The following is a 14,969-nucleotide window of genomic DNA, read 5'->3' as shown; positions in this document are numbered from 1 at the left end:
ACATTCACCCTGCTAATTCTGTAAACACTGTTTTCTTGCAGCGGCGGCCAAGTCTTGTGTGTGATCAAAGCCAGAGCTGATGGCGATAGCTGCTTGTACACACTGTTGATTCAGCTGTGATATACTATTGTAGGCTTCATAACTGTTTATTTGGCCATGAATTGTTGCTGTCCTTATCTGCAGTCAGCGGGGGCTATTGTTCCATTATGTTTCTACGCCCGAGCCTCCTTGTCGTGTAACCGCTTTGTGTTTCGGTCCGCTAAAGACAATAGACAAGTCAGCAACTTGTTGAAGTGTTACTGATCTGTCGATGTTGTACAAGATAAAAATGAAGTCTTCAGAAATTAAACCAAATAGTTTTTTTTTTTGTTGTTGTTTTTTATTTTTTTATTTTTTTTTTGGTTGCAAAAGTAAGTTCCACTCAGACATGTATCAAAAGCACAAACTCGTTTCGAATTCAAGTGCACTTGAAATACTACTCGTGCTTTGTTGTCGTTTTTTTTCCCCAACAATCGGCCGGCCAGTTTTTTATTAGAGCGCTTGCAGACCTTGTGCGGATGAGTCATACAGTGTACCGCTGTCGAAAAACAAAAACAAGAAAAAGAAAAAAAAAAAAAAACTGCATCGCAGGTTTGTAAAACGGGAAGGATCTCTTTCTTTTTTATAAGACGTGTTAAAGCATGTCAACAGTTTGAAACTAAGCAGATGCAAGACGTTTCACAGTGCCGCTGCAGCTTGCCACGGTTGGACAATGAGCGCTTGTAATAGACAAACTCAAAGTGGTTCTTGAAAACAAGCCCCTTTCTTGTTTCAGACACTTTTGTTAAATGCGCTATAATTTGTAACGATGTTGCATGCTCATGACATGAAACAGAATATTGTAAGAACTGGAGCTCCTACAAAGGAAAAATGTTTCTCAGCTTGGATTTTTCTTTTAATTTCATTTCAATAATCACCCAGTGACGAGATGTGTCCCTGTTTAGGCGTTTTAGTCGTTGAGCAAGATAAAAAAAAGCTTTTTGCAACTAAGTAGTCTAGATTGATGATTTTCTAAAACAATAATAAAGGCGATGACTAACGAGCGCGATCACCAAGGTGTGAACGTGGAAACAAAAGTCTTGCACTTTTCTGTTGTTTGCGTGGCAAAACAACACAGCGGAACATTTATTCGACTGTAATGGACCCAGTTGTTTCTTTTAAGTGGTCACAGTCCATTTGCCAGTGAACTGCGCCTCATCCCCGAGATGCAACGACTTGCCTTTGATGTAATCATTCACAGTAAAAAAAAAAAAAAAAAAAAAATTAAAGGCTCATCAATTTCGAAATGGACGTTTTATTTTTGTAAATGTGCAGGATAATTATCCGAGTCGATTAAAACTTCCCAGAGGGTTGGAAACACTTAACGCCGCGTGCCGCAATGCGAGCTGCGGAACGAGACGGCGTGAGAGGTTTCTCTGATGACCGGGAGTGTTGTCAGTCACCGTCCCCCCCCCGGTTTGATGATGCGTTTCTTGTCGCCGTGTGTCTCTGCAGGGAACGGCTTCGTTAACTCCAGGGGCTCGCCGAGCCTCCTCAGCACGCCCAGCGGCAACGGCCTGGGTAAAGTCATGCCTACCAAGTCTCCGCCGCCTCCTGGGGGGAACATGGGAATGGGGAGCCGCAAGCCAGACCTGAGGGTCGTTATCCCTCCATCGAGCAAAGGCATGATGCCCCCACTGGTGAGTAAAGAGCACGCCGCTGCACAGCAGCTTCATCAGCCCGAGGACCCGAGAAGCTGTATGGAAACGTTCACAGCAGAATGTTGTGCTGGAGTTGCCCGCACACGTCTGTGATCTTATCATCTCCGAATGGCATGGTTTGCAAGTCAGGTTAACACCTCAGTTAAGACTTTTTTTTTTTTGTTTTGTTGCAGCGGACTTGCATACTACAGCACAAATCTTTCTGAAACCAACCTTTTGCACCGTTTGTTGAAATATCGACTGAGGGAAAAAGTTTAGGGAACCTTCCTTCAGTTAATCCACTTTGAAGTTACTGTGTAATTGTGAAGTGGAAGGAACAGAGTCAATGGTTTTCTAAACATCTTAATTGTTAAAAATGCAAAAGAGCTGGCATACATGTTTATTCCGCCCCCTTATACTTTGATACCCTTAAATAAACCCCAGTGCAGCCAAGGGCTCTCAAAAATCCCCTAATTAGCCATGACCTGTTTGTAACGTAATCTCGGTATAAATACAGCTTTTCTGTGACGCTTTGTTGCAAAGCACTGATGAACCAAAAAAGTACCCTAAAGACCAAATTGCAAACCCTGTCAGGTTTAAAGTTGTGGGGAGGTTTAAATCAGAAAATGGTCATGAAACAAACGGCAGTAGATATTTGAACACTTGAGCATCTCAAGCAGCACTGTCCAATCCGTTATCCAAAAATTGGAACCTCATATGAGACAGCTGCAAACCTACCAAGACACAGCCATCTGGGCCAAACTGTCAGGCCAGGCAAGAGAGAGAGAGAGAGAGAGAGAGAGAGAGAGAGAGAGAGAGAGAGAGAGAGCATTATTCCGATAAACTTTTGAGGAGCTGCATAGATCCACAGCTCAGGTGGGAGAACCTACTGACATGACAACTGTCCACCGTGCACCTGCGGAAAGAAACACATGCACATCAGTACGACACCATTTGCGACAGAAAACATCGCTCATCACCTTGAACACATCACCCTCGTGGTGTTGGAATCATCATGTTGTGAGCGGGTGCTCAATTACAGTTGCAGCTGCAAACGTTGATTCTATGAAATAATGACTGAACTGCTATAATGGTATGAACAGTTTTCCCAGGCACTGTTAATTGGCTGCAAAATGTCAAGCCTCTTCTAAAAGTCGCCATTTTCTGTTCTACACGTCGCGAGTGGTTCGGCGACCGCAAAACTCTTCCTGTGGAGGTGCATTCTTGTGCCTTGGATGCGTCAAGAGCAGACAGGATGTAGTGTTGGAGGGCTGAAACCGGTTAGGCAGAGGCTGGAGGTTGCTTCAGTCCTTCCTGAGCCGCAGAGGCGGTGGAAGGTGCCTGCCGTGGCAGGTCTGCAGACAGCCTGTCATTAGGCCATAATGGTATTAAATTAATCACATCTCAGTGTGACAGAGTGTAGATGAAGACTTAATCAGGGGCCCAGGGTGTGAGCCAGATAATATCTTGTCGCCCTTGTCGTGTCTTCCCACAGCTATTGATTGAGGATGAGTATTAGGAGCCCTGGCCTGCTCACAGTATATCCCACAGCAAAGACACGGTGGAAGATGGGCTCCGTGCTGTCCTTTCAGGCTCAGGGAGGATTCTGGGTGAACAGGAAATAACTTTATCTGTAGTTTATGACGATTGTGAGCCCGCGTCAGCGTTTGGGGGTAGTTTTAGTCTATATCCTGTATCTTTCTCTGGTCCATACTATAGACTGTCTGCTTAAGGATTTTAGTTATTGAGACACAGCTGTTCATAAAAGCTCATAAAGGGTAAGATTTCACTTACTCTGACTGCTAATGAGTAAAACTGATAAGCAGTCGAACTTTCATTTGTTTCCCTTTTACTATAAAGTCTACATTGCTGTCACCTCCTCCCCCTCCTAAGCGCTCCGTAACGCTCTTCTTTCCTTCTGTCGAGGGCAGTCGGAGGAGGAGGAAATGGATTTGGTGAGTTTGACAATTGCCTGGGCGAGTGGCTGAAATGTTAACACGCTTTGAGTAATCACAGATGCCGAACCGAAGGCGGTGTTCAGAGGAGGAGAGGCTTTTCCTTAAGAACGTTTTTTAAACGACAGCGGCTCTTGTCACTGCATGCATTGAGTTTGGCGCGTGAAGACTGCCCTGGCCTGTTAAATTGGCTCCTCCATTCCCGACATGTGACTGTCACCGGGAGTTTCCGTGTGCGATGTATTAATTTTGTTATATTGCAGTTGATATTTAACAACTGAAGAGCAAAACATAAATGTATGCTCTTTTTTTTTCCGAGCGAGAAAAGATGACATCATCCGAAATGAAATCATTCTGCGAGATACTTGGGGTTTGGTGAAGTCATCTGGCCGGATAGTGTTGGAACAATTCAAGGAAGCCATCAACTTTATGATGCAATACGGCTTCAAACGCGACCGTTGGCAGCTGTGCATATGTTTGTTATATTACCCACGGAAGGCCTGTCTAGTATTGTTTTAAAAACTGCAGTGTGTCTGCTTTTGATTATTAGGCGATGTGTGCATTTTGTAGCTCACAGCAAAGCTCACCGCATGACCGCACCGAGCTGTGTAGGTGTGTTTGTGTGGATGCATGCCAGCCACTACACCGAAAAAAAACCACCGCAGCTTCTCCGTGCGTCACTCTGGGAATTGAAATGTGTCATTTGCGTTATCCTCTTGCAACATCTCATTCGGGTGTTATGTGAGTGTAAAAGCGATCTGTTGTTTTCCAGCTCTGAATGTTTAGATGATGGAACTTCTTATAGTGGGTTTTCTCTATCCCAATTTGCTATTTCAACATTAGCATTCCCTTCACATTTGACACATCGGGGGATAAAAGATCATTTTAAGGGGGGTTCTGTGATTGTGATATTTTTAGTGGCTTCATTTGCCACATTTTGTGCCTTTTTAAACTGGACAGCAACCCAGACAAATTTGAGGCTTTGGAAACTATTTTTGTACTATGCAGGAACATTTTAATTAATTAGAATATTATTGAAAAGTTAATTTGTTTCAGTAATTCAATTAAGGAGGAACTGATAAATTATACAGGTTCATCACACAGTGACTGATGTAGTTCAAGCATTTATTTCTGTTAAAGGTATATAGCCACATACTATGCTTATTAAAAAAAAGACCAAAAACCATGTGATCTTGATAAAATAAGGTTATATCCACCAAGCCTCCGTCTTGGTGGATATAAAAAATAATTTGCTCTCGGGCGCAATTAACAAATATAAACAGACGTAGCGACATCAGGCAGCAGTATAGCAGAACTATCACAATGCCGGTTTGCTTAATTTATAAATTAAACCTCAGCGTGATCGAAGACCAACCGTTATTAATTAAATAAACCAATCTACAAAAACTTTAACAGCCTCATATCAGAACATTTACTACCTTATTTTTCAGACTATAAGGCACACTTAAAATCCTTAAATTTTCTCAAAAATTGATGGTGCGCCTTATAATCCAGTGCGCCTTATGTATGATTACCATTGTGCTTACTGACCCATTTTATGTGGTACAGTGCACTCAAAAATCTGTTAAAATGTGTAAATATGACTTTGGTAAGCAATAAAGCCACTCTGCTCAATGGATATTCGGAGTACTACGGTACAGCGTGTCACTACCTGATCAGACCTCTGAGCTGTCTACAAGACTGCCTGACTGTAATGTCTAAATTAGAAGTGCATTCATGTAAAGACCCAGCCTCCCACCCCCCCTATTCTCAGGCGTACTTCACTCCGCAGAGGTCCGCGTGTTCTCTAGGCGTCCTCTAGGCAAACTCTGCGTGGACTCATTGTATACGTGTGCGTGTCACACTTCTCAGAGGCAAGATAGTCTTTACATCAAACTGTTTTGTATGTGACACCTAGCTTGATACCCTGAGCTGCTCCAAGCAGGCGGTCAGAAGGACGCGCGGCATCACAGTCCCTCTCTGTTCTCACTGACAGGTGTGCGGTGGGAGCCTGCTGGAAAAGAAGGTGCTCAGCTAGAAAATCACATATTTTACCATCGCTTGCACCCGACAGAGATGGATAGCTCTCCCTTTCAGGAGAGAGCTGTATATGCGGAGGGACGGAGTAATATTACCCATTTGGGAAGAATATTTAGTGTGCCTTATAATCTGGTGCACCTTGTGGTCCGAAATATACAGTACTCACCTCAGTCGACTCTGCAGTCACATCTGAGCAATCGGCAAGTTTAGCCTCCGCTTCAGTGAACACCAACGTTCACACTGTATTCCCAGAGATATTCCAGTATTTTTCCTCATGGAATCATATATTTCTTTGTGTTTTTTTTCCACTAGATCTTCATTGTTTTGCCTGGAAATAGTAATAGCCGTTAGACACTTTTAATTTTAAGGACATGGTCTTATAGATAGGGATATTAAAATACAAAAATGGTCATAGGACGGCCTATGACTTGACAGGTGTCCAGCAAATAGGTACTGACACCTTCAAGAGGTCATCACAAAAGAAACAGGCACTTCACAAAGTACTTTATCCAATAATATTTATGGAAACTTTAGAGGAGGGAGAGAAAAGAAAAACATGCAAAAGTAAAAATAGTAATTGGAGCCTTAAGAAGGTTTTGAAGTAAAGCCTGTTTAAGAGTTTAGGGGGAGGGGTCAGTCGTCCTAAAGTCATCTTTTCAGGTGAAGGTGAATTTTGCATTTCATTTGGAAATCAACATGCGAGAGTCTGGAGGGGGAGTGGAGAGGCCCAGAATCCAAACTGCTTCAGGTCTAGTGTGAAGTTTCCACATGGTTCCCACTACTGAGAAGCTTTATGGATGTTCCTGATTTGATTTTCTGGCAGGACTTGGCACTTACCCGCCCTGCCAGAAGTACCAATACCTTCTTTAATGTTCATAGCCTCATTGTGCTTGAAGAGCCAGCAAATTGACCTGACCTAAACCCAACAGAGACTCTAGGTAAAACTGCCAACAGGTAAAATTGGAGACAACAGAGCCAATGATGAAGGCAAGCTGAAGCCACTCTCAAAGCAACCTGGTCTTCTTTAACACCTCCAAAGACACACAGGCTTTTCGCCTCCATGCCACTCTGCATTGATGCAGTAAGTCATTTGAAAGAAGCTCATTTTGAGTCCAGTTGCAGTACAACACACTACACAGACATCAGTCAGTAGGCGGACATTCCTGTCCTAAAAATCCTGTTTAATTGGTTATATTATACAAATTAGTTGTGAATCTTACTTTTGGGTTTTTCATGTAATGTGAGCCTTATTTATCCAAACCAATAGAAATAAAAAGGCTTGAAATGCATCATTCTGTGTGGGCTGAATCTATACAATCTGCACAGGTTACAGTTTCTAAAGTGAATTGGTGAGTTTTCAGTTATATTCTAATTTATTAAGACGCTCTTGTGATTAAGGTAGATTTTGTGTTGTAACAGCACTATTTAAAATCCCTGTTATACGTGCATATTCTTGTCAACTCACACAGCTGCACTGCCACCTTGTGGTCGATCGTGTCCGACGTCAAATGAAAAACCAAAAGGACATTTTCAAGCACGTTTCCTTTTACACGACAAGAGTATACTCGTATTGTTTGGCTTCGGAGACTGAACTGCCATATTTGTTGCGTTTATTTTCACCGTGTTGCTTTCGTGTGTGTGTCCCACAGAACACCCAGAGGATAAGCAGTTCCCAGTCCACCCAGCCGCTCGCCACTCCTGTTGTGTCTGTTACCACCCCCAGCTTACCCCCACAGGGCTTGGTCTACTCAGGCATGCCCACCGCCTACAATCCCGCTGGTGAGTGCGCACCTTCTGCCCCCGTCCCCCTGCACTGAAAACAGCCCCCCCCCCCCGTCTCTGCCGGGACCGTTTCTGGTTCACTTTCCTGGCCGCTGCTCTTTTTTTTCTCAGTAGACACGTAGCTCTGTGGAAGTGAAACGCGAGTTAGCTCTCCGCGTGTTTATGTGTGCGGCTGCTTGTGTTTTTTTTGCAGAGTACTCGCTGAGCAGCGCGGAGATCTCCTCCCTGCAGGGCTTCAGCTCTCCCGGGCTCTCTCTGGGCTCCATGTCTGCATGGCAACAGCATCAACTAGGCCAGGCAGCTCTTAATTCTTTGGTGTGAGTAACACACTTGCAAACAAAGGCACACTCTACGGATGCCCTCGTGTAAAAGCAACACCCACGGTGCTCTGCGATATCATGCTGAATCGTGCTCTTACATCCCTTTTTTTTGTGTGTGTGTGTGTGTGTGTGTCTAAACTGAACACGACGTGTTATTCTTATACCTGCTGCAGTGGTGGAAGTCACCTACCTCAGGGCTCCAACCTATCCATCAGCACCAGCCAGAGCATAAACATCAAATCTGAGCCCATTTCACCCCCCCGCGAGCGGGTCACCCCATCCGGGTTCCCCCCGCAGCAGCAGCAGCAGCAGCAGCCACAGCAGGGGTCCAGCCGGCAGGAGGTCCTGGGACGCTCGCCCGCCGACAGCCTCAGCTCGTCCTGCAGCTCATACGACGGCAGCGACCGCGAGGACCACCGGGCGGACTTCCATTCCCCGCTTGGACTTGGAAGACCCCCCGCCGGCTCCGAGGACAGGGAGAGCCCGTCGGTCAAGCGCTTGCGCATGGATACATGGGTGACATAAGGAGCTCCGATCCGGTCTGCAGCCACCAGCCAGCCAGACAGAGAGAGGAAGGAAGGAAGGAAGGAAGGGAGGGATTAGACATGGGGATAAATGACAGAGCAAGGGTCCGTAGAGCTGTCGATATTATTCTATTATTCAACTCCACTTTGATTTGTAATTCTGGGACGTGACAGTAGAAGAGGTCAGGACATATCTAAGTCAATTCTCAACTTTATACAGGAAGGTTAAATAATCTAAATGCATTTGGTGCACTAGCAGGTGGCATCAGGTACTCGGTGCAGTTCAGGAGGCGTCTACAGACGAGAGAAAATCTTTTTAAAGAATAGGCGGTAGATTATTGTAGCCACTGGTCTAGTCAGACACTTAAATGTAGTTGCTCTTTTTTTGCTGTTGTGCTCGCGAGTTCGCAAACAATCCCGAAAAAATTACGTCGCTTTCAGGCTAAGGACTCTCTAATTACATACGATGTCCGCCGCAAGGACTTTGTTTAAATACAGTGCTGCAACCACATGAGTTTTGTCTAAAAAGGGGCCTCTTTAAAAAACATAAATTCAATCCTTCAGATCAGGAGATAGAGGGCACATCAAGTCGAGCTCATCCAGGACTCTTTAATAAGCTGAGATAACTTAAAAACAACAACATGGGAGGTAGAATAAAATAGTGTCAGAATTTATTTGCAATAACGATAATTCATTTTGTAATTTAAAAGAGTAAGGTGCATAGCTAAGATAATGCAAAGCTGTCCAGTCGAGCTGGTTAGTAAGCCAACGTGTTCACATTTGAGCAACAATCCATGAGTTAAATAAGCCAAAGCTGGGGTTTTATTTGTGTTGTTTTGTACAGTTGCTGTAATCTCCTTACAGTTCGCTCAAATGCTGCCTCTCTTCTTCTTCTTTTTTTTTTTCTCTTCTCCATCATACTCTGCTTTTTTTCATCGTGCTTTGCTACGGTGTAAAGATCCACGTGAAGCAGATTCTTGAATCAGATATCGAAAAAGCCATGGACGTTTGCTGTTCTATTTGTACAATGTCAAAATTTGAGCCAAGCGTTTTGTCCTTTTTTTTTGTCGTTGTTGTTGTTGTTGTGTAAATAGCAACTTTGATATATATATTGCCAGGGTGGTGAGTACACACCGTTTTCAAGAAAGTATATTTTTGTGGTTTACAGCTGAGTTTACAGGAGTGGACCCTTAAAAAAAAAAAAAGTCACTGGTCCAATATTTCACGGTTCTGTTCAGTCATTTCTGCTTAAACTCAGATGAGTTTTTTGATTAAGGATTGTCGGTTTCGTCCTGAATACACTCTAAAATCAATTCTGTAAGGTCAAACCTTTATTCATTTGTTGCTGTTTCTTTCTTTTTGAAGGATGATCACAAGGCTGTGGGGGAATCGGGGGGGGGGTTCTTCCTACCTATTGTTCTGTAACACCAGGTGCTGAAGTTACTGCCGCCATTCAAACCCAAGGTTTTATCTCACGCAACAGAGAACCATCTGTTGTCGCTTCTGAATGAAAACCATGTCTAAGGCCATTCGCACCATCCTGCCATTTGACTTTTGGAATTTACGCCAATGAATCTCGACACAAAAGAAGCTGCTGGTGACTTTTTAAAGACAAAATAGAAAATCGTGTATGGGCACCCACGTGTGGTTGTAAATACTCATAATAACTCAATTGGCACAAGAGATTCTGTCACAAATTCATCCCCATTTAGCGACAGTGCTGTAAACCCTGTAGTAGAACATTAGGAGCCAGAAATGGGCAAAAGTATTGGAAGTTGTTATGGCATTAAGCCAGTGTTATTACACTGTAAAGAGGACTAAAAAAGAACAACAAAAAAAACAGGGTAGTGTTTTTTTTTTTTAATTCTCCATTATAAAAGGCATCACCCAGACAACGGATAACAGCACACTGACCGACTTCACTTTTTTTTCCTGCTGAGAGGCACACATTTGCATGAGAATTTTCCTGTACGAGACAGACTTCACCGTGCATTCTCCATGGCATGTCTTGTGTGTGTGTGTCAATGACCTAAAGGCATCCTTCACCCTCGACCGTCCCACAGTTAACACCACTTCAGATCTATGCAGATTGAACCCCACGTCACATGAAATACAAATACTATGATGTCATTACGAAACATATTCAGTCTGCAGGCTGTCTGGGGGAAAGAGTGTCAGACTGTTAGCCTCTTATTCTGAAGTGCCACAGCTGGAAGTTACTGGACTACAATTTTTTAATATTCTCAATCTTTTTGGGCCATCTTCTCGTTGCCACTTGCAAAAGTATTTCTGCAGCCGGGACTTTTTTCACATTTTGTCGCACTTCAGCCACGAGCCTTGACGTATTTTAGTGGGATCGTACGTGACAGACCGACGTAAAGGCAGCGCTTGTGAAACGCGAGAGAAAGGATACATGGATCGCAACTTTTATTTACTGATAGAGATCTGGAAAGCGTGTTGTTTGTTTTCAGCCCCTCTTAGTAAGTACTCTGCGGAACTAGCTTGTGCCGCAATAACAGCTGCAGGCCTTTTGGGGGTATGTCTCTTCCACCTTTGCACATCTACATGCTGAACTTTTTTGTCCATTCTTTGAGAAACTGCTCAAACTGGCAGATAGGATGAAGAGTACCTCTGGGTACATAAGTTTTCGTTCAAGCCAATCCTTGGTATCCAGTGGTAGCCGGGCCATATGCTTTGTGTTGTCCTGCCGGAAGCTAAGCACCTAATTCAGTCTGAGCTCTAAACCGCTGCACTGTTTCTGCTGAAAAACACATCCCCTTAGTATGAGCTGCCTCCACCATGTTTTAACCTAAGGATGACGTATTCAGTGCCATGTGCAGTGTTACTTTTCATCTACATGAGGATTTTGCACGTAGGCCAATTTTTTTGTCTTGTCTGCCCTCGCCCCTGAGCACCATCTTTCGTTGTGGTTTGTTGCAAACTGCAATTTACACTTCTTATGGCTTTTTTGTTGTTGTTGCAACAACGGCTTTCTTCTTGATGCTCTTCTTTAAAGGACAGATTTTGGGAGTGCTCTGTGGATATCTTCAGCTGCTCCAGAGTGGCTGCTTCCCTGATTCGTGCCCTAGTAGCTCTCCAAAATCACTCTAAAAAGTGAATTCAGAAGAAAAAAGAAGCAAATACAAATGGGGGCCACATTTTTCATTGCATAAATTGTAAAAAAAAAAAAAGAAAAAAAAGAACAGAAAAGAAACCATCTTTTTCCTCCTACTTTACAATTTTTTGTTGATCCATTTGACAAAAAAAAAAAAAAAAAATCCCAGTGAAATACAATGAAGTTTGTGGTTGTAATGTTACAAAATGTAAAAAAAAAAAAAAAAAAAAAAAGTTCAGCTGTTAGATACTTAAGCAAAACACTTTCTACACACTGATAGATATAGATGATCAGAGTTTAATTGTCCACATTGTAATCCAGTCTAACACAGCGGAGGAAAATAGCAATAATAAATGACTTCAACAGAAATCATCAGCCTGTCTTGGCAGCGCCGCCTCGTAGTTGAGCACATTTTTTAGCACTTGATGACATATCAGGGAATTTTGTAGTTGCTCTACCAATATGCACAGTTAGGAAATGCCTTATCCCAAAGAGAAATTGCACCACATGTATCCTCCTCTCATGTCGAGGAAAGACAATGCAGGCGTCATCCGGGTGGGACCAGACCTGCCTCTCCTCTTCGCAGCAGACCCACACAAGAAAATGCTTGGTGAATGCACAGTGATCCACTTTTGCTCTGTTAGTCCTCGTCTAAATTGTGCACAACTGATGAATGTGAAAGGAAAGGGTAATCAATGAACCTCTGGAGAGGACTTTCTTCACTTTGCTGTGCAAGAGTACACCGCTTTGCTTCTTGGCTTTTATAAAACAGAACTAAGTGTTTGGTGTCTGTAGTTGATAGTTCACGTAACTAAAGAAGCTGTTTTCGGTTTGAGCACTCAGACCGTTTGGCGGCACAAGCTGGACTTTGTTGCCAACAATGAAATTATTTGTTTTAAAAATTGAGATAGATTCTAAGTTAATCTGCATTTTTGTTTTCCGCTGGAATGTGTTATTTTATTTTCAACATACGATAATTATTCAAGTGAACTTTCTATTGAACAATTAAGATACTATGCTAGATGTTGTTGTACAAAATTTGTATTCCACAGAAAAAGTGCAAATATTGGCTTTTCATGTGTAATTTAGGGTTTTTTCTCTTATTCTATATAAAATGAAGTAAACAACTCTTTCATAGAACCTGTTCTTCTGTGAAGTCCCAAACAGTATAAACTGTCTACTTTATTAAACACCTCAGTGTATGCGCAATCTGAACTCTGTGTCGGCTCATCTTTCTGTGCGTCGGTAACGCTGTGTATGAGAACATTTCACCAGGTTTGGGTTTTTTATTAACAAACAACAGCAACAATAACTGTGTAAAATGGTCATAATAGAACACATCTGTAATAAAAAAATGCAACTTGTTAATAATCTTTCTAAAAATGGTCAGTTAATAATAAAATCAAATAATAATTAACCTTTTAGCTGAAAATCATAATCAGATTCAGCTGAAATTAACCATTGGAATTCACCACTTTGTGAAATGAGTCAATGTGATGGAGTCCTTATCATAAAATCATATGTTATACAAACCACTCTTGGAATTGAACATTTAAAGTAGTTTAAACGTGTCGACGTTTTGTGCCCATAAACATGCAATATGACGGTTTTCTGTGGGGTAGATGGCAACAACATAGGAAGCCACACAGTGTTTCACAGGTGGCCTCTGGTGGCAAGATGAAGTTACTTTTTCTATTTTATTTTTACAATGTAGTGCCACAAATGTACCAAAAGGAGGCGGTGTGGTACAACAGGATATTCACAGAGTAGGCCGCTGGCTTCCTAGTTGGGTCTTGCTGATTAAAAAAGGGAGCCCTGTCTGACAGAGATGTTTATGCTTGCTTTGTTTGCATATAATCTTTAGGGCCTATTTGCTAAGAAAAATAGTTTGAACAGGTTTTTGGGTAATTTTTAAACACTATTAACACTGGAAAGGTGTTCTCTGAAGACCATAAAACTAAGCTGTACAAATTCAAAAGTGAAAGGAGCGAGGTCACCTAAGCTCAACGATACTGTACTCAGTGTCACACTTGCACTTATAAACCGAAAGAATTGATCGTTTCACTGTTAAATAACTTAAATAAGGACTGTGACCCATATTCTGCAGCTTGTCTTTATGACCAGTTTAATCTGGAAATCAATTAGACGAGATTAACTTGCAATACCCTCTGAGTCCATCGTTTCTCCCTGAAAGGCCGGTCTTTCGGCGCAGGTGCTTGGACGTGTCACGGCACAAACAGCGACGGGTGTAACAACGACTGCATTCCACATCTGGGAGGTCCTGTTGTCAGGCGGGCTCGCTAACTGTCGTGTCTCGCTGGGACAGTGAAAGAAAATGAGTCACTGTTGCAGTGCAAAGTTTCACCTGTGTTTTTCCAGCAGCGACGTGTAAAAACGGACATTCAGCATGGAAAAGAACTATCGGTGTGGAGCAGAAACAAAGCCACGGGAGACGGGGGAACTTTCAGCACAACATGTAAACATAATCATCTGCATGTTCCACCATTGAGAATCTCTTTAATTCTCCATTCACATGTGAAACACGGTTTTATGTTGACACACTTACTGTGAAATAAAACAAAAAAAAAATTTGAAAAAGGAAGGAATAGAACATTTGTGCCAGGTGAATTCAGATAGTAAAATAACTATGATGTACAATAAGTGGGTTTCCTGTTTTGTTCACAAAGAATAGGGATAAAACATCTAAAGCCTCAACTATAGGATGTGAGGAATAGTGATTATGCCACAAAATTGAGTTCTCTGAGAGTAGCAGGTGGGACGGGAGCAAAACTACAGATGCAGACGTCCTACATATTATGTAGTTGCTCAAGACAAAAAAAGAATCCTGATACATTATTAGATCAAGATTTGTGTGTTTTCAATGCCACATATGTCCATTTTCAGTGTTGCAAGAAGAAGTAAAAGACCAGCTACTTAAATCAAGAAAAGAAAATGGGCTTCCACTCAGTGGTCTCTCACAAAGTGTCGTGAAAATGAAACAGATCTTTGATTGTCATGAAGCCCACCTCTTTGGGTAAAGGTTGCTCCGTATTCATGAGACGCCAAACTTAGACACATTTTTTAGCGGAATTGACAACTTTATACAAAATGTTCCCTTCATATCTGTTCAGAGAGTTCTCGTCGATATTGTCAGGCGCTCGCAATTTCTTCGGATAGGTTCTGTGTGTGCCAACGTCAGAGCTTCTGAGCACGACTCCGCAGAAGGTTAGCACATTTCAATACCCTCCACCCACTACAGGTTTGGTTTCATATAATCAGATATTGAACCTGTTCTCACTGAGCAACAGTAAACTATGCCAGATAACAGATAACAGGATAGATGTAGCAGGGGGGAAAAAACACATTTATTAATATTACAGTTCAATTATTTTAAAACAATAGTAAATAATGAGAGGGAAGTATATGTGGTCAGATGTCGACCAGGGTGTGGCGTTTGAAATATGTCCTTCATTAATGTACTCTATGACAGGAACAAAACAATATGCTCTCATCCC

At 42.4% G+C, this 14,969-nt stretch overlaps 1 protein-coding gene across 7 annotated transcripts in view; it reads left to right on the top strand.

The window, feature by feature from the left end:
* Positions 1–12,669, top strand: part of mef2aa (myocyte enhancer factor 2aa) — an 87,831-nt gene extending 75,162 nt beyond the window's left edge. For 4 of the 7 annotated variants that reach the window (XM_021322155.2, XM_036150103.1, XM_036150106.1 and 1 more), the window contains 5 exons: positions 1,534–1,718; positions 3,650–3,673; positions 7,363–7,492; positions 7,689–7,812; positions 7,989–12,669. In XM_021322155.2, coding sequence (XP_021177830.1) covers positions 1,534–1,718; positions 3,650–3,673; positions 7,363–7,492; positions 7,689–7,812; positions 7,989–8,340 — 815 coding nt within the window. In that variant the 3' untranslated portion in view covers positions 8,341–12,669. The remainder of the gene's footprint in view (positions 1–1,533; positions 1,719–3,649; positions 3,674–7,362; positions 7,493–7,688; positions 7,813–7,988) is intronic. The other 3 variants (XM_036150113.1, XM_036150115.1, XM_036150099.1) reach the window with 1 other exon arrangement.
* The last annotated feature ends 2,300 nt before the right edge of the window (positions 12,670–14,969 follow it).

The sequence above is a fragment of the Fundulus heteroclitus genome, chromosome 2, assembly GCF_011125445.2.
Source record: "Fundulus heteroclitus isolate FHET01 chromosome 2, MU-UCD_Fhet_4.1, whole genome shotgun sequence".
Lineage (NCBI taxonomy): Eukaryota > Metazoa > Chordata > Actinopteri > Cyprinodontiformes > Fundulidae > Fundulus > Fundulus heteroclitus.
The sequence above is the reverse complement of the archived record's forward strand: the minus strand, read 5'-3'. Positions and strand labels throughout refer to the sequence as shown.